The sequence below is a fragment of the Schistocerca cancellata genome, chromosome 10 (genome assembly GCF_023864275.1).
Source record: "Schistocerca cancellata isolate TAMUIC-IGC-003103 chromosome 10, iqSchCanc2.1, whole genome shotgun sequence".
Taxonomy (NCBI): domain Eukaryota; kingdom Metazoa; phylum Arthropoda; class Insecta; order Orthoptera; family Acrididae; genus Schistocerca; species Schistocerca cancellata.
Genome location: NC_064635.1, coordinates 172,353,251 through 172,373,583, shown reverse-complemented (window position 1 = coordinate 172,373,583; position 20,333 = coordinate 172,353,251). Strand labels below are relative to the sequence as shown.

Below are 20,333 nucleotides of genomic sequence, written 5' to 3'. Positions count from 1 at the left end.
CATCACAATTATAATGTTACCTCAATCATTTTATATATTCACCTCACAGTGTTACTTCATCACACATTGCTACATAAAAATAAATTACATTTCTATGTTGATTGTACCCCTAATGAGACTGGTAACAAGAATGGCTGAAATGAAGAGTTTTAAAAGCTCCAAGCTCCAGAACAAATTGATTTCATTTTTGCAGATCAGATCCTTGTCAACATGTATGTCCAAGCAGTTTGTCAATTCTGCCTTAGTTGTTAACACTTGGATACTACTAAATATGTTATTGTATTTTTACTCTGTGGTGCGCAGAGAGAGAGAGAGAGAGAGAAAGGTAATAATTAAAAGAGGGGCGATATATAGAGAAAACAAGGCAATTCCACGAAATAAATTACTTTTAATTCTTCTGTTGCTGTATGTCTGTTAGTATTGATTATTATAATCAATTCACATACAAAATGGATGATTCTGTTGCCTGTTAATGGAATATATGTTTCTGGAATTTAAAATAGCTCTGTCACATTTGCTGTCCTAGAATAAGAAATGTCTTAAGAGATGCATTGTTCGCTAACTAGAATAGTAAAGTAAATAACAATACAAAATTAGAATTAAATAGATTGATATTATAATGAAGGAAAATGTGAGATGTGGCTATCGCATACTGAACTTCAAAACCTGGTCTTCTGCCACACAACAAGGTTTGTTTACAAACTGAAAATGCTATACAGCTGACAGACAATAATAGTTGTAATATTTCCGGCATACCCTGACTTGCTGGGGCAGCATATTGAGGTCAGTATATATCAGTATTTCAGCATCTCACATCCGGAACTCTTGGGCTCACTTTCTGTAGAAGCAGCTAATGAGAATAAAAGTGTTGGAACATCACTCAGATACTACAGCTTCCGTATTTTATTCTTCTTAAATTAGCTATAGAAGTGACACAGAACTATTTGGTGTGTCTGAAAATGCAGGTAAACACCTGTGATTTCAGGAATACATTGGTCTACAGAAAAATCCTCAAGGTCAATGTATGACTCTCAGAGCTATTGTTAGAATGCACACTCACTACAAATGCCTAGCCAGATTCCTCTCAAGTTTCTCACAGGCAAATAAGGAATTTCTGGGAACATTCCAAATTCTCCTCTCCTGCAAATTAAAATGTTAAACATTCTTTCACAATGTAATTGTTTCACATCACAGTTACTTCTCACAGTGAAAGTGTTGTGTGTGTAAAATTCTTTAATGGATGATGATGATAGCTGTTTATGTGTGAAGCATCCACAGATGAAACAATAAATTCATGAAATATCCATTTTGTGTTGTGTCAACACCCCTGATACTTGTGCAGATGACTGCAAATCACATTACTACAGACTTAAATGGTGATTCTCTGAAAGACAAACTGCAGCTATCCTAAGCAAGAAAACATCATTTCATTTTTTATTTTCATGTGGATCGAATCTGTACAAGTTTTTGTGGGATAGTTCAGTACAACACACACACATGAAACACAACCACATAACAAAAGTATTTCTCCTGGAGATAATACATGGAACTGTACTGGCAAATATTTCTTACATGTCTGCTTTATTAAGTAAGCATACAAAAATTAAAAAAAAAAAAAAAAAAAAAATCACTGCTGCGTGATTGCAACAGAACACACAATATATATTAAGAAGAATCTGAGATTTTAGGAAAATTAATTTTTTGTCAGAAGTATAGCAACAGAATAAAAACAATTATTTAATATAAGTTGTTCCACTTTGTATGATATTTTACTTGAATATTGGCTGACCTGATGTTTGCTGGGAAGTAACTTTATTTTTTCCATATATTCAACAAATTTATTTTTAGTTTTGTGGCATGTGTTACAATAAAATTGTGTTTTGATTTTAGTGTCATGGTGGTAATGATGTAGATTTCTGAGTAGAAATTCTAAGTGTTTAATTGTAAAATATGTTCATTCTATTATATAGATGGATGGCAGTGGTATACAGGCAAGATATGGAGGAATTGTGTCATATTTCTAATTTTTACATGAGAAAAAATTACAAGTGACTATTTACATTAAAACTTTGTCTTGGTTTCTTGTCCTATAAAATGACAAGCTGATACTGCTTGAAATTTCAACACAAAGATATTGACAGCTTGTAAAATTTAGCACAAAATGTAAAAGCTACATGTTATGTTTACTGAGTATATTTCATAGGTTGTCGTAATGGGAAACTGAAGTAGGGCTTAATATGGTTAAAAAAAATCTTTAAAGTAAAGAGATCAATATAGAGCCAATTAGACAGGCGTAAAATCTGGCACGGTGGGAGTCCTTTGGTGCCAAAGTCATGGAGAGTTAGTGAAATGGCCGGACAGAGGCCAGTGGTACAATAGTTGCGTCACAGGCATTGTGTGGAAACCTTTGTTGGCACCTTCAGGGGATACAGTTCGGCTTCCCACTAGTGGCATTGGGTCAGGGCAGCCAATCAGGAGGGGGAGGTCTCCTCCCACAACAAGTCTATAAATACAGCCCCAGCAGCTCACACGTGTGCAGTATACGACTGGCCACCCAAGTGTTCAGTCACCATGAGATACCCTCTTTCATACAGAGCCGCCATCACTGGCAGTGGTGAGTAGACAAGAACAAATATGTCACGCTTCATGAAAATAATACTGTATCCAATCTTTCATTCCTACACATAATGGAAATGGCCACAACTACTCACATAAGTGTGTCCCACAGTAGAAAAATTGGCAGAAGTCATCTGTGTTTTTTTTATGTCCTTCATTTTTTATTTCTGTTGCAGCTGCTTTTGCTTTGAAGTTCTATCTTATTTATTTCTACTTTTTTTTTTTCTTTTTACTTGATGCTAATAATGTCTGTCAGTTCTGAAGTGTCATAGATAGTATGATCCAAAATGTCAGACAGTACTAATGTGTTTTTAAATTAACTGTGTCACATTACATTGCCAACTATGTGGGTAGCATTTATACTTGCCTACTGATCTCCCTCTCTGTAATGGGTGAATACTACTTTTCTGTTTCTTAAATGTTCTCTACTGAAATATAATCTGATGTGCATACAGGATTACAATCAGTGGCAGTGATGAATAGACAAGTGAAAATACGTTACACATTGTGAAAATGATACTCTATCCTATCTTTCATTCTTTCATATAATATGGAGTACCCATCTCTACTCGCACCGGTGCATCCTGTAGTAGAAAAGATGGCAGAAGTCATCTGTGCTTTTAGAAGTCCTTCATTTATTACTTCTAATGCAGCTGCTCTTGATTTGAAATTATGTTATATTGTATATGTTTCTAGTTCTTTTCTTTTCCGTAATGCCTATTGGTCCTAAAGTGTCATAAATGGCATGATAAAAAAAATTAAGCTGTGTTACATTACACTGGCAGCTATGTGGATAGCATACTCCCTCTATATAATGAGTGAACTTAACATTTCATTTTCTTAAATGAACTGTGCTGAAATATAATCTGTTTTGTATATGGGTTTACCATCACTGACAGTGATAAGTAGCCTAGTACAAATGTGTCATCAATCACAAAAATTATACTGTATCCAATCTTGCATTTCTTCACATAATGTCAAATGGCCAACACTACATATATATAGATATGTGTCCCATAGTAGAAAAGTAGGAAGATGTCATATGGGCTTTTTGAAGTCTTTCATCCATTATTTCTGCTATAGATGCTTTTGTGCTTTGAAGATCTGTCACTTTTTTTCTACTACCTTTTTTCTTGATGCTAACAATGCCCATTAGCTCTGAAGTGTCACTCGTGGCATGATCCCAAATATAAGGAAGTGGTTAAATATTTTTTAATTAGCTGTGTCACATTACATTGGGATCTGTGTGGATAATATTTATGCTTGAGTATTGACATCACATACACTGGATGAGTCTGTGTGTGTGAAGTTCCTCAGCACTCAGATGAATGATAAACTAAAATTGTCCCAGCATGTTATAAGTTAACCAAAAAACTAAATTCTTGCTGCTTGGCACTTCCAAATATGTCTTATTCTGTAGACATGCAGAAGGGAATGATAATAACTTTCACTTAGTGCATGGTTGACACACAAACTTCTGGGGCAATACTACTGAGGTCAAACAAGTATTTATTTTACAGAAGTGTGAAGGTGAGTACCAGTCTGCTATTCCATCCCATAATTTATCAGTTTTTTTCACCGTATTTTCCAATGAGACAATTAATAGGTTTTTATATCCTGTGATCCTTTTTATCAAATCTTGATCATAATTGTGATCAAACTATGGGCATGGCTGTAACAACTAATTCATTTGTTTCCTGTAAACATCTATTTTACTAATTTTTCTTCTTCATGTGATGTTCGGATCACATTGTGCTATGGTTTCCTTTCACTTTCTTCTTTTAACAACACTATCTTATTACTCTAAGTCTCGATGTTACAAATTCTTATTCTCTCTCTCTCTCTCTCTCTCTCTCTCTCTCTCTCTCTCTCTCACACACACACACACACACACACACACACACACACACGTACGTACTGATGAAGTCACACAGTGAAGACTACTTTTTGTATGAGATTTATCACTATCAGCTATCCAAAACACTGGGTGAAACAACAGCCTCTATATTCTGACTGACACCGAAACTCTCATAGTTCACCTTGTTTGTGAGAAAAAGAAATAGCTACCAATCCAGTGCCAACTTTCTCAAATAGAGGACTCTGTGTTAGGAACAGAGCAGTAGTCTTGCCTCAAAACTGGAGTACAAAGAAGACTTTCATGCAATGTGTTAAAATGAAAAGCTGTGATTAGGATGATAGATGTTATACATTAGCTACACCATCTTCTTTCATACCAGAAAAAAAGACTTCTCTAATTTTCACACATGAGAGTGGAAACATAGCACCACTGTACTTTCCACACATTCTAAGTATGGTTTTTTTTTAAAAAAAGAAAACACACACACACACATAAATAGTTTTGTTTCTTGTTTAGTATATCACCAAGTGTACCATCCTTTTTAAAATTAATCCCAGTCAGTTACTTTATTACATAATTCTGTTTCTTACTCTCTGAGTTGGCTCACTCATAGTGTCTCCAAAACAATAAACAATTATTATTTTATAAAAAACATATATTTTCCATTATGAACTGACTTGAGGCTCATTCTAAGACCATGATCTCTCAAATTCTCCACACACACAACTGCATCTTAAGCTTTTATGTTACAGTCTATTTTAGAGTTCTAATCATACATCCTTTTTCCGTAGCCCAGAGACATTCATGAATGAGTGCAAATCATCATCTAGTCAGACATTGAGACTTTCATGTCATGTTCACTATTTAAACAGGTACAAAAGAATATAAAAAATTAGGACAAACTTCATATAACCAAGAAAAAGCTCTGCTATATTAAATGTAGCTACAGTTACAATTAAAAATTGCAGAGACAAGAAGTGCAGTGGGTTCACACAGATGTGGGTTGCAACAGTCATTCGGAGATGCACAGATGGAGAGCTGTATCAAATCAGTTTTCAGACTGAAGACCACAACAACAATAACAACACATCATTTCATTTCTAAAACAAATTCATGAGATTTCCATGTTATATGCCATGGTTTAATCTTCATTTTCAATTTATCCCAGACAATGATTTCAAGTCATTTGGCACTGAATGATGAACCAATTGATCTCTTGGAATATATCCTATTTGCTGGCAATTCAGCTTTGTGTTGATCATATGAGAGGGGGTTGTGTGTTACATATTGGTATCTATGGATCTGCATATTCCCAATTGTAACTTTAGTATCATCTCAATTATCATAATGATTTGTAACATGCAGAGAGAATAGTGGTCAGAATATTAAAACTAATAAGCAGTTTTCTGTGTGATGTTCTTTAATTTTGTCATAATTCTTGTTGCTCTCTTTTGATAGAAAATGAGCTTCCTCAAACTAGTTTGGCTGCTCCCAGTCCACAATACAATTCCATAAAACAGAAAGGGGTACACAAATCCAATAAAAAGATAGGAAGCTATTCTTCTTAGTACATTCAAACAAGATGTTAATTTACTACTTAAATGACTTAATTATTGATTCCACTAGAAAGTATCAATTATATATATTCTCAAAAACTTCCATGTAGAACAGGCATGTGTCAGAATATCCTCATTCTCATCAGGCAGTTTACTTATGCCACTTGGTTTAAAATAGATGAGATTGGTTTTCACTAAACTTAACTCATAACTTTTAATTAGGTACTCAAGATGAGTTTTCAGTGAGATTCTGTACTTCAGTATTTTGGCTAACTGCACTCTGTCCCTAGCATATTCCAGATATGTCACGAGTGTAAATGTAATAAGGTGGTGCTTGTTGTCGACAACACTTGGGAAGTCGTTCAGATAGCATGTAAACTAGATAGGACACAAAATGGGGCTTTGTGGCCAATCAAAATTTATATTTCTTGTATTCAATCTATTTTTTAATAACCTCTCCATTATCACCACATCTTCCAAACACTGTTGTCTACCTTTTGAGTAAGATTCTAGTAAAAGTGGCAACTTCCCAAAGGTACCACTGTTTACAAGTTTGGTAAGGCTCTGTCAGATGCTTTTGAGAGGTCTAAAAATATTCCTGCTGTTATGTAACACTCATTTATTTTCACTAACACACAGTGGATGAACTTCACTGTTGCAGACAGCCTTTCTTGGGACCACTTCTGACCCATGCTGAAATCATCTATAGTGTTACTCTGCTCCTTATGATTTTTAACATGATTACTTTACTAAGATTGAGGTTGAGGCAGTTGGTCTGTAGTTATGAGTTAGTGGTAATATACTCATTACAAACACAAATTTATTATGTAGACTAAGGTATATCTACATATATACTACACAAGCTGCAATATGGAGTGTGGTGGAGGGTCCATCATACCAGTATTACATATTGTCGGCCTTACTTCAGTTGTGTATTGAGAGAGGGGAAAAATGACTGTTCGTGTACCTCTGTACGTGTCCTAATGCATCTTATTTTATTCTCATGATTCTTGCTAATGATCTGGCTAGCTATTGCATGCATTTCTTCAATATACAAGAAGTAACTTCATCCCAGCCTGCTGATCATTTATTCTTGTAGCTTTTGATTAGCTGCTGAATGTCTCTAATAGCAACAGAAGGTAACTTGCAGAAGTTTAGCTCATAGTTGCTCTCATATCTATACATTTTCTTCTGCTTCGTGCTAATATCACTTTCAAATGGCCTGTATAAAGTATTCATTAAATTTATTGAAACTTCCTCTGCTGGACCTGGACTGAGACCCATAACCTTTTGACTTTTGAAGGTAATGTTCACTGACTGAGCTGACCATGCATAACTCATGACCTGCCCTCACAACTCCACTTCTACTTCTCCATCTACAAACATACTTTGCAAGCTACCATATGGTATATTGCAGAGGGTACCTTGTGCTGCTAGTAGTTATTTCCTTTCCTGTTCCACAAGCAAATGGAGTGAGGGAAAACACGTTTTTGTACTTCTGCCAGTAATTTTCTTCTAGCTTCCAAGCTTCACAGTTCTCCAGCAGACCTATAGCTTCATCACAATGAACTTTCACCCTGCACTTATGGTATACTCTCTCTCTCTCTGTGATGATTTGGGTGCTAATTGGGGAATCCACTCACGTAAGTGACTGGCAAATAGCAGACTGACACAACCTGGTGCCTGGAAACGAGCACCTCAGAAATGGTGTACCAGCCAGTTGTTAATGTGCTATTGTCATGAGAATCTCTGGAAAGAGGATGGGATGGAGAAACCACAAGTAGATGTCAAGCTCTGGAAAACAGTACAGGCAGTCATCTGTGGCAGATATGATGATAGAGTGCAATACTGGTCCAGGAATAATTTTTTCAGAGCACATGGCTCAGCACATGATATTGAACATGGTGTGCCACAACAGATGACCTCTATATGCTCTCACATAGTCACAAGAAAATCGTCAATTACAATGGGCATGGGATCATCAAGATTGGGTCACTGGAAACTTATCACCTGCTTGGATGAATCACTTTCGTTGTTGCACCAGACCCATGGTTGTGTCTGACTACGTCATCAACTATGAGAACGGCTCCTAATTCGTGCCCTGCATCACAGATGCAGGCTGGTCAAGGCAATATAATGCTTTTGGGGACATTCACCTGGGCTTCAATGGGACCTGTGCAATAATCAAAGGTACCATTAAAGCTGTTGACTGCATAAAAATTACTGTCGATCACCTGCATGCTTTTGTGCTCAATGTCCCCCACAGTGGCAACGGCATCTTCTAACAGGTTAACTGTGCATGTTAAAAGACCAGAATTGTGCTACATTGGTTTGAGGAGTATGATGTAATGGCCACCAAATGCACCTGTTCTGAACTCGATGGAACAAATTTGGGATGCTATCAACCAGCTTCATGAATGAGATTTTCACTCTGCAGCGGAGTGAGTGCTGATATGAGACTTCCTGGCAGATTAAAACTGTGTGCCAGACTGATACTCGAACTCAGGACCTTTGCCTTTTGCGGGCAAGTGCTCTACCAACTGAGCTACCCAAGCACGACTCATGCCCTGTCCTCACAGGTTTACTTCTGCCAGTACCTCATCTCCTACCTTCCAAACTTTACAGAAGCTCTCCTGCGAGCCAGGAGCTTCTGTAAAGTTTGGAAGGTAGGAGACGAGGTACTGGCAGAAGTAAACCTGTGAGGATGGGGCGTGAGTCGTGCTTGGGTAGCTCAGTTGGTAGAGCACTTGCCCGCGAAAGGCAAAGCTCCCGATTTCGAGTCTCGGTCCGGCACACAGTTTTAATCTGCCAGGAAGTTTCAAACCAGCTTCATGTCCATAAACCACCAGCCCATAATTTATTGGAAGTAAACCAACACCCCACCCCCTCCCCTCCCCTCCCCACTGCCAAAGATCTGTCATGCAAAATCACTGCATTGTGTTTCAAAGGTTAACTAACACCCTATTACACTATAAAACTTTGAATGTTTGGTGTTCTGTAGCTGTAAGATATTTAATGAAGGACATCTTCTGTGCACCATTAACTGCACCTGAAATGTTCATTCGCCAAACCGGTATTCAGATATAGATATAACCCATTGTTATCAGCATCTGATACAGAGAAACAAATAGCTCTATGTAAATCAGTTTCTATAACATTACAACTGTATATATAATAGCAGAAATATACGTCTACTTGTATTATGTAACTCTGTAGCAATGACATGTGTCAGTTAATACGACAGGATATGAAATCCATCCTATCACTTAGTACACAGGCTATCATGTATGTTACTGCATTCAGATCTTAGGTAGTAACACTTCTTGATCATGTCTGACATGTCACAAGGTGTAAACATGGAAGTTACAGGTCACATGGTCTACATTACCTGTCTTTTGTTATTTCTAAGATAATATCTGTGTACATATGTGATGTACATTTATAGAATGTACGGAATATACATAAGAGCCAAATATATAACATGTTAGGTGTCTATAAAATAACACATGATAAATGTGATAAAATTTATGTTGGGCAAACAGGGAGAAACATCAAAACACAATTTAGAGAATATATTAATCTTAGTGAAACCAATCCAGCATTCAGTGCTCACTTACAGAAAGCATTCTGCCAGTGGCGTTAATGAAAACATACCATTCTTCATAAAGCAGAAAAAGGCAGATTCTTAAATATCCTAGAAGAAATTAAACTGTACACACATACAACGAAACAAGCAGACAACACACTTAATGAACAGTTACAGAATATGATAAATATACAAAAGTTCAACAGTGTTTTAACTTAACAAATTTGATTTGGAGCCCCTCCATACCCTGAAAGTAAAATGGTCTATTTTGACATAATATGTTGGATTATTTTGCAATTTTATACCTTCTGTGTATTCTACCTTCATATGCCATTTGTTCAAAGATTGCATTTTATATACATATCACACACATTGCCCTGTCAGTTCCTTGTTTAGACTATGTGGTGATGATGATGATGATGATGATGATGATCAGTTTGAGGGGCACTCAACTGCACAGTCATCAGCACCCGTACAAAGTTCCAATTTTTACACAGTCGAGTTTTTACACAGTCCAATCTAGCCATTCTCACGAATGATGATGATGAAATGATGAGAACACCACAAAACACCCATTCCCCGGGCAGAGAAAATCTCCAACCCGGCCGGGAATGAAACTGGGGACTCCGTGATCCAGATGCAGCAACGTTAGCCACTAGACCACGAGCTGCAAACTTGTTTAGACATGTGACAGTTATGTCAGATGTGATCAACACTTTGCCACTGCCTAATATTTAAATGCAGTAACATACACAACAAGCTGTATGCTATGTGATAAGACAGATTTCATATCCTACTGTATTAACTGAAATACATATCATTGCTACAGAGTTGCTACTTCTACTGTTATATACACAGTTGTCATGTAGTAGAAACTGATGTAAACACAGTTGTTTGTTTCTCTGTATCAGATGCCACTGACTATGGGTTGTACACCTTAATACCAGTTTGGCAAATAAATATTTCAAGTGCAACGCATGGTATATAGAAATGTCCTTAAATAAATCCTATTAAGCCTGTGGTCATAATATTTTGCCTCCTCAGTATATATTCCAAGAAGAATATAAATCTAAACAGAAACTAGAATGCATGTATGGAAATGCTGTGGCAAGCTGCTGCAGCCATCATTTTTGATTACTGCATTCCTTGTTAACTCCTGGCTTTTACTTTTCAGACTGGCCCCTCTACACACCAAGTGGAGCGCTGTACAGGAGGCCCCTGTCAGTGATGATCGACCCCTTTACCATTGAGCCCCTGTCATGGGACCGCCGTGACCCCCTGCTGGACCCATACCCCCAGATTGGTGCCAAGTACCGCAGGCCTGAGGCGTGGGAATACCCCAGGCACCGGCTGCACGCCCCCCTCCTCTGGGACTACCCGGCCCTGCGCCCCCACGGACAGTCGTACGGATACCTGTGGGCCAAGTCCCGGTCTTGGCTGTCTGACTGGTATAACTTCTAGAGCACTGCAGGCAAGTACCATTGCATTCATTTGACTTGATTATATCCATCTGCTCCAGATACCATCACTCTTGTGTATGATATTTATTTTTTCTGGGAGTACCATATTATAAGCTTAACGTTTTTCTTCAACTAAATATTTAAAGTTAAATTTAATTGCATATGACTCTAAATAACAGATATGTTGCAATATTTTAGAAATATTTGAGAGCAGTAAGCACAAAATATATCTGCTTATCTTTTGCATCCAGAATGAATTTTCACTCTGCAGCAACATGTGCACTGATTTGCAACTTCCTAGTAGGTTTAAACTGTGTGCAGGAGCAGGACTCGAATGAGGGCTTTTGCCTTTCAACTGAGCTACCCAAGGTCAACCAACAACTTACCCTCACAACCTTTTCTGCTGGTACTTCCTGTCTTACCTTGCAAACTTCTCAAAAATTCTCCTGCATGTCTTGCACAACTAGCAGGTCAGGAAGAAAGGATGTAGCAGGGAAACCAGCTGAGCAACAGCATATGACAAGTTTAGAAAGTAAGAGAATAAGTAATGGCTGAAGTAAAGTTGTGAGGGCAATTCCTGAGTTGTGCTTGGGTACTTTATTTGGCTAAGGTATTTTTTGTATTGTTGATTTATGTGAAAGTCCATAGTAAATAGATGATTTGCAGTTTCCGTTATAGTGCCAGATTCATCTAGATTTTTGTGCTGCAAATGAAAACATGATTTTTTTTTTTTTTTTTTTTTTTTTTTTTATGAATTGATTCCTTCAGTTTTATCAGATATGTTATTTAATTATAAAATCCTAGTTTCAGCTTTGTAACTTGACATCATTCGGCTTTGTAACTTAACATCATAATCAACTCAGTCTAACTCCAGACTTAAACTGATTCAACTGAATATATATGCTTGCCAAAAATAGTTCAGTACAATTCAAAAATATAAACTGAGTGGTTCAAAAAATTAGTCTTTTTCAAGTAATTTACATACAGTTTAAATTTTTGTATGATTATAAGATGTAAATAAAACTTTTTCAAATATATACACTTCTATAAGGTGATAAAAAAATTATTGTACAACATTTTAATGGTTAATGAACACTGCCTCAGCTGTATTATTATACATTTATGATGTTACAACTGGTTTCATTTTTAGAAAATCTTCACGTTGCTCAGTTATGCTAAAGTCATTACATAAATGGTCTGATTGTCATGTATAATGCTAAAAATGAAATCCAGAAACAACGATCACAAACATTCTGCTGCCGCCTGGCAGAAGTATGACGAGCAGGCGTGGCATGCTGTGTACAGTACGGAACATGCCATGTCTGCCCACCATACTTCTGCCAGCCAGTCAACACGGCGTTTGTGATCACTGTTTCTGAATTTAGTCTTCAACAGTACATACAATGATCAGACCATTTATGCCATGACTTTAGCACATCTCCGCAACCTGAAGATGTTCTAAAATCAAAGCCAGTCATAAAATCATAAAGGTGTAATAATACAGGTGATGTGGTGTTCATTAATCATTATTTAACATCAGCTGTGGTGCTCAACATGATCATGATTATTGTATATTAGGTTTGGATGGGACAGATATACACACACAAGTGTTATTTAAATGAAAACAACTTCAAGAAGAGAGATAAAATCCTCCCATTGAACCAAAATTCGCAAAAATTATGAAATCAGTTAATTGATATCACATTGCAATAACAAGTGAAGAGACCTATACCCAATAAGATTAAACCCTATACAGCCTAGAATGATTGTAAAATGTGGGACATGTCATTTATCAATATTTTTACAAACTTTGCAGCTATTAATTGACCTAAGGTTGGTAAGTTATACAACAGAGGAGTTAGCATAGGCTTTGTAAAAAAAAAAAGTACATTTCTGTGTGGGACACATATTCCATGGATCCACGTGTATAAGTAATTAACTTGGATGTGCCATGAGTCAATACACAGAATATAAATATCAGGTTTTGGTATTCTCTAATACTTTGTTGTCAAATTATTTATGGAATATGCCACTGTTGTGCCATACATTCATAATTTGAAATACTTTGTTATATCAAGTTTATGTTTACATATACACATTTTTCATCTTAATGATAATTAATTGCCTGCTGTACTTTACAAGAATGCATTCAACTAAATCTGTTGGAATTCTTGTAAATCAAATCATAGTTATTTTGTTTCAGCATAGATTAACATAATTTATATATTAATTTTGTAAAATTGTATCTCATGGCTGCTAAAATTGCAGTGTTGTCTCATTCTTTCAACCATCAATTACTTCATTATATTAACATATCACATAATAAACATACAGAAACTGTATGGACACGATCTGTGAGGTGAACAAAATTGAATGAGGCAAAATTCCAAGTAATGTTGACTGACTCATTGAAAAGTCGGAAAAAAATTCTGAAAAAATTGTCACATGTAGTGTAAAATGATTTGCCCAAACCTAAGAAAATAGATTATAGTGACATTTAATGCACCTTTGAATAATGATTAAAATCATGTATAGCAAATGAGGCATCTCAAATGTTTCATTTCTCTCTTTTAGACAAATCATTTCATAGAACAGCTCACCATCCTTTTTTCAGAAAGCACGAAATATAATATATTCAAATATTAAATTATTAAGAGTATACAGATCAAGAGAAAGAAGAAAGTTTCAGTGTATGCTATAATTTGATATTTTTTATATTTTTTCAATATGAAAGAAAGAATTGCACAATTTCTACACCGCTGTAACTTTTTATGTGCAAAATATCTAGGTCTTGACGAGGTGAACTTTTTGACATTTCATTTACTATAGCTAATCGCAGCTGATCATGAAATATTTCAATTTTTTCCCATATCACTAATTACATTTTTCTTAATTACCTTTATTACTTACAAGCAATGAAATATGTTTTGCAAAACTAGACCTCACTCTGGTCAGTTTCATACCCCATGTGTCCATTTACCTTTCTTCATTTAGTTATGAAAATCCAGACAAAAATTTTCCCTCAGATCACTAATTAAATTTTTCTTTATTTCCCTGACTTTCAAGCAATTAAAACTTTTTTGGAAAAACTAGCCCACACTCTGGTCAATGTAATACTCCATTTGCTCACTTCCAAATCTTCATTTGGCTGTGAAAATTCAGACAAAAATCGATTGTGTAATTTCTAGGGAGTGTCCCTTTCATCCTGAGATCTGATTGACTTGCTCTTCCTTTTTCATTTTTGCCAATCTATTTCTCCTCCTCGAGGAAGGAACTATTACTTCTGAAAACTAGAATAAAGTTAAGTATTTTTATATGTACCTGAAGGTAAGTAATAGCCAGAAATTCTGTATCATAATTTTAGATTCCTCATGTGAATTTTCCTTTTGATAGTGTTACATTCTCACTCAGTTACTCTGTTATTACTATTCACGTTCCTACTTGTTGAAAAAAAAGTGGTAATTGACCTGAAGAGTTGATGTTCTTATTCGACTGCTTGCTTCCAGATAATATCTACAAGGCAGAACTTTGTTTACATACTTGCAGATGCACCAGTTTCTCAAAATTTACACTTCCTCTATACAACTTTAAACAAGTGTGGTCTTACAATACAAGTTTTGACTTTGATAAGCTGAGAAAAGACTTTACTTAAAAAGGAAACTGTTTGCATACCTGTGTGTCATGATCACACTAAGCTTGTGTTCCTACAATCCATTAATCATTTACAGTGTGTGATATGATTAAAGCACGAATGAATACTGGTACATAAATGTGTTAGTTGCGATGTCATATACACTTTGTAGTAAATAGTTAAATATTTATTGAATTTTCATTCAAACACAAATACTTCTTATGGCTTTGGTGTAATAATGGTTTGTTGTTGTTGTGGTCTTCAGTGCTGAGACTGGTTTGATGCAGCTCTCCATGCTACTCTATCCTGTGCAAGCTTCTTCATTTCCCAGTACCTACTGCAACCTACATCCTTCTGAATCTGCTTGGTGTATTCATCTCTTGGTCTCCCTCTACGATTTTTACCCTCCATGCTGCCCTCCAATACTAAATTGGTGATCCCTTGATGCCTCAGAACATGTCCTACCAACTGATCCCTTCTTCTAGTCAAGTTGTGCCACAAACTCCTCTTCTCCCCAATTCTATTCAATACCTCCTCATTAGTTATGTGATCTACCCATCTAATCTTCAGCATTCTTCTGTAGCACCACATTTCAAAAGCTTCTATTCTCTTCTTGTCCAAACTATTTATTGTCCATGTTTCACTTCCATACATGGCTACACTACTCCATACAAATACTTTCAGAAATTACTTCCTGACACTTAAATCTATACTTGATGTTAACAAATTTCTCTTCTTCAGAAACGCTTTCCTTGCCATTGCCAGTCTACATTTTATATCCTGTCTACTTCGACCATCATCAGTTATTTTGCTCCCCAAATAGCAAAACTCCTTTACTACTTTAAGTGTCTCATTTCCTAATCTAATACCCTCAGCATCTCCTGACTTAATTCAACTACATTCCATTATCCTCGTTTTGCTTTTGTTGATGTTCATCTTATATCCTCCTTTCAAGATGCTATCCATTCCGTTCAACAGCTCTTCCAAGTCCTTTGCTGTCTCTAACAGAATTACAATGTCATCGGTGAACCTCAAGGTTTTTATTTCATCTCCATGGATTTTAATACCTACTCCAAATTTTCTTTTGTTTCCTTCACTGCTTGCTCAATATACAGAATGAATAACATCAGGGAGAGACTACAACCCTGTCTCACTCCCTTCCAAACCACTGCTTCCCTTTCATGCCCCTCAACTCTTATAACTGCCATTTGGTTTCTGTACAAATTGTAAATAGCCTTTCATTCCCTGTATTTTACCCCTGCCACCTTCAGATAATGGTTTACAATTCCAAAAATTTAACAAATCTACAAAAAGAGATATCAATGATGAAGGCACTGACTTCTTTTGGAAGCATACAGTAATTAATCTCCTCAGAATGGAGGATATCTTCTTAGAAACATTTATCTCAGAGCACATGAATCCACCATTTATTTTTTGAAGCGAAGCACAGTTGTTATGACAGTTGTGATTATATTTTAACTGGTGGCTCTTAATGTAATGTTACCTGAAAACTGTCCCTAATACTGGAGGGAAACGCCATCAACAAATATATTTACTGAGCTGTAAGTGAGACCAGTCTCATCTTCCATTCTTCACAACAGAAGATTTGCCAATGCTAACACCATTTATGGAAAGTCGTTCCATGCACCATAAAAGAATATGATTATGCCATGGTTTTTGCATTCCTATCAACACTATGAACATGTAGCTGTTATTATTAAAATTCTTTTCAGTTTCTATTGCATCTATCATAGTTTTTATGTTTCTTCTTCTTTTATATTAACTTCTGGCAAATGACAAGAACCTGAGTACTCTTTTATAATGAGATAAGTCATATTAGCACATAAAAAGGTCCACGGGACAAGAAACATTATTATTATTATTATTATTATTATTATTATTATTATTATTATCAGTATTGAGTCTTACTGCTGACCAATAAAAAGTATCTGAATATTTTTTTTTTAAATTACAGCTGAAGCTACAAACTCTGCATGGAGGAGATGAAAGAAGAAAAAGCGATGACTACAGTTAACTCTCTTCCACGCAAGATCACATCAGTAGTCTCAGTGTTTACCACCAACTGTGATTATTTTTTAATTCTGTGTCACATACAGCCTCTTATTATTATTTTTTGTTGCTTTATCCTAATAATCTATGCGAACTGATGGAAAAGTAACATCATGTCAGAAATTCAGAAACATCCATGTAAATAAAATGCACTGCCTCTTCTAATATCCTTATATTTTATATTTTTCATAAAATCATGGTAAGATCAAATAAACAATCATCACAAAAAATCATTCTGTACATGCCAGTCCTGAAATGGGACTGGATGATGTGCACCATAAATTACAGTCAAAACTTACATTTTACATTGACAGTAAGTAAATGTCCATAAGTTCTGTCAGGTTTCATTTTCTAATTCATTAACATATCATGCTTTCATTGTATTATTTCATTATGAAACTCCACAACTGCATACAATAAGCTGTATAACATGCATTTTTGTAAATATCTTGCATATTTATTGTATGTAATGCAAATAAAAATATTTTTCAAAATTGTTTTTCTTCATTTTATGTCCATACCATTTTCAGGCAAAACTGTAATAACAAAAAAGAATTAGAATGGACAGCTCGTCAATTACTGTATTAAAGTAGGTCATAGAGTAGATGTGAGATCTTACTGTTGCTTAGCTTGATATCCCACAAACTATGGAATACTGTCGTACTGAAACATTAACTTTGGTGTCTTTATGAAGACTCACAAAATATATTTTTCTTGACTCCGGCAAACATTATGATCTTGTTAATGGAGCTGCTCAACAAATGTATTTGATGTTAATTTACATCAGCAAGTTTTTAGATCTCGCTACTGGAATGCATCAGCCCTGGTCTGATAGAATTGGATAATACGAGGCCTGTTTTTTAAGCAAGGTCCGTTTGAACATAAGTATACAATGAAAAGTTATTTCAAAAAAGTAAATTTATTTTCAGAAAGTACATACTTCACTCTATTTTTCAACATGGTTGCCAAGTTTTTTAAAACGTGTATCACACTTCTCAACCAATTTTAAAATACCCTCTCCATAAAAACTTGCCACCGGCTCCGATAACCAAGAGTTCACTACCGTTTTCACGTAGTCATCATCATTGTAACGGTTGGTACTGAGGTGTTGTTTGAGGTGCAGCAGCAGATGGTAATCACTCGGTGCAAGATCAGGACTGTAAGGTGGCTGGTCTAAAACTTTCCAGCCAAACATGTCCAATAAATTGCGGGTCAGAACCGCAGTGTGAGGTCTCACATTGTCATGGAGAAGGACGCATGCCGCATCGTTTGTTTTGAATCACTCTGCGTAGCTTTCTCAGGGTTTGGCAATATGCTTCTGCATTGATAGTGGTTCCTCATTGCATGAACTTGACCAACAAAACACCATGCCTATCCCAAAACACCGACATCACGATTTTGTGCTGGGACAGTGTCTGTTTGGCCTTCACCTTTACAGACGAGTGTGTATGTGTGTATCCATACCATGCTCTGTTGCTTCGATTTGGGCATGATACGCGAAACCCATGTTTCACCTTCAGTTATGATCTGACTCAAGAAGCCGTCACCTTCTTCACAATAATGAGTCAAGAACTTCATTGCACACTCAAATCTTTGGTTTTTGTGGTCCTCTGTTATGAGTTTCGGGACCCAATGGGGGCACAGTTTCCTAAACTTGAGATTTTCAGAAACAATGTTGTAAAACACTGATCTCAACACATCAGGAAATTCATTTGAGAGACCTATTATTGTAAAGCGCCTGTTCTCACGAATCCTCACTTCAACTGAAGCCACCAAATCATCTGTAATCAAAGAAGGGCGACCGGAGCGGTCCTCATCACGGACATTGTCACGGCCACTTTTGAATTCTCATACCCACTTATGCACTTTGCTTTCACTCATAACTGTATCACCATCCACTTCGCAAATCTGTGGATGAATTTCTGCTGCAGACAGGTTCCTTGCTGACAAAAACCGTATCACTGAGTGAACCTCACATGCAGTGGGCGAGTTCATAGTCTTAAAAATTTTGAAAGCACAGAACAGAACCGTACAGGTTAGATACAGAGCTGAAACTGAGCACAGTTGTTTTCGAGGCATGCCGGTACACAACGCACATACTCATTGTGGTATGCACACGAACTACTAGTGTCTACAACTACTAGTGCCTACTATGGACCTTACTTAAAAACACACTTCATATATACCTATGGGATTTCTTAATGTTAGCAGTAAAATGGTCTGATTGATATTAGCTTCCTTGAACATTGTGTATGGAGATACTTGTAGATCCAGGACAAAATTCACTGTTGGATAAGATGGCTGGGAATAACTGCCTTAGTTAACAACATTGTTATTGAATGCTTAACTCTTCCTCAGATATTGACGAGTTAACTTGTCATGCTCCTCCTCTCCCCAGGACACTGTTGACAAGTTTAAGCATTGCCTCTGGGGTTTCCTTGTCCGCTACTGACAAGTTAACTTCAGCCTCCCTGCTTTTCCCTGAGTGCTAATGATAAATGTACCCATCCCATTACTTATATATGCTGTTGTCGAATTTAAGCATACAGTGGATTTTCTGCCCCATACCACAGTAGCTTTCCACAGTTCTGGTTGCTAAACTGTGTTTGAGCACTTTATCTGTTGTGATCTCATTTTGCTGTATTTGACTTCGCTTTAGCTCTTACCGTTCATCATGACAGGCATCATGATTTTCTTATCAGCTCTTCTATTGAGGAAGAGATCACAGTGACATGAAGAGTCTCACAGAGAATGACTTATTCATTATCAACATAAGTGATAACTCCTCCACAGATTCTGAATTATGTGTGGCTACTGATGACGACATAGGCCTTAATGGCCGAAAGCTATAATTGTGTGAATCTTTTGTTGTGCCTATCATGACTCAGCATCTCTGCTATATGGTGAGTAGCAACTTTCCTTCTCTGGTATTGTTACATTCCATCCTGGATTTTCCATTGTTTGAAATTTCTATCTCTTTATGATATACCAACAAAAAATATTTGTACAGCTTGATTTCCATTGCCCTGAAGATTTATTGCATAACTTCACATAAAATGTATCATTTCTGTGCATTTCAGTAGACTGTTAAGGCCAATACAAGTCTTGACTTATGTCATTGCCTATGGTTGAGTTGTTGTGCCAGAAAACACACAAGAACGGATGAACATATTGGATTATGTACGCCCAATTTCAAAAATTATATCAAAGTTATGAAATATTACTAACAGCGTGACAGAGCCCTGTATTGTACATCTCCAAGGGACAAGATGTTACCACAAATTTAAGAAACCATTGCCAAATTTTTTAACAGCATTAGAGCTGTTTCATGGATGTAATGTTTGCAAAGTAAACTTGTGCATATTGTAGATACTGAAACTGTCATTCTCTGTGACTAAGCACTCCTCTTAGTCTAGCAAAAAATCAATCATGAAGCTGCTAAATAAGTTTCATGCTACAATAAAAGTCACTTTACAATTTTTTTAATGTGGTTCGCAATGAATTCCAATACCTGAGAATGATGTCATGGACAATCAGTATATTTTTTTCACCACAG

General features: G+C 36.3%; 1 protein-coding gene across 1 annotated transcript in view; it reads left to right on the top strand.

The window, feature by feature from the left end:
- LOC126106456 (uncharacterized) overlaps positions 1-17,271 on the top strand; it is a 246,802-nt gene extending 229,531 nt beyond the window's left edge. Inside the window, exons 6-7 of the mRNA XM_049912742.1 lie at positions 10,791-11,087; positions 16,683-17,271. Of these exons, the coding sequence (XP_049768699.1) occupies positions 10,791-11,077 (287 nt within the window). The 3' untranslated portion in view covers positions 11,078-11,087; positions 16,683-17,271. The remainder of the gene's footprint in view (positions 1-10,790; positions 11,088-16,682) is intronic.
- Positions 17,272-20,333: the final 3,062 nt, after the last annotated feature.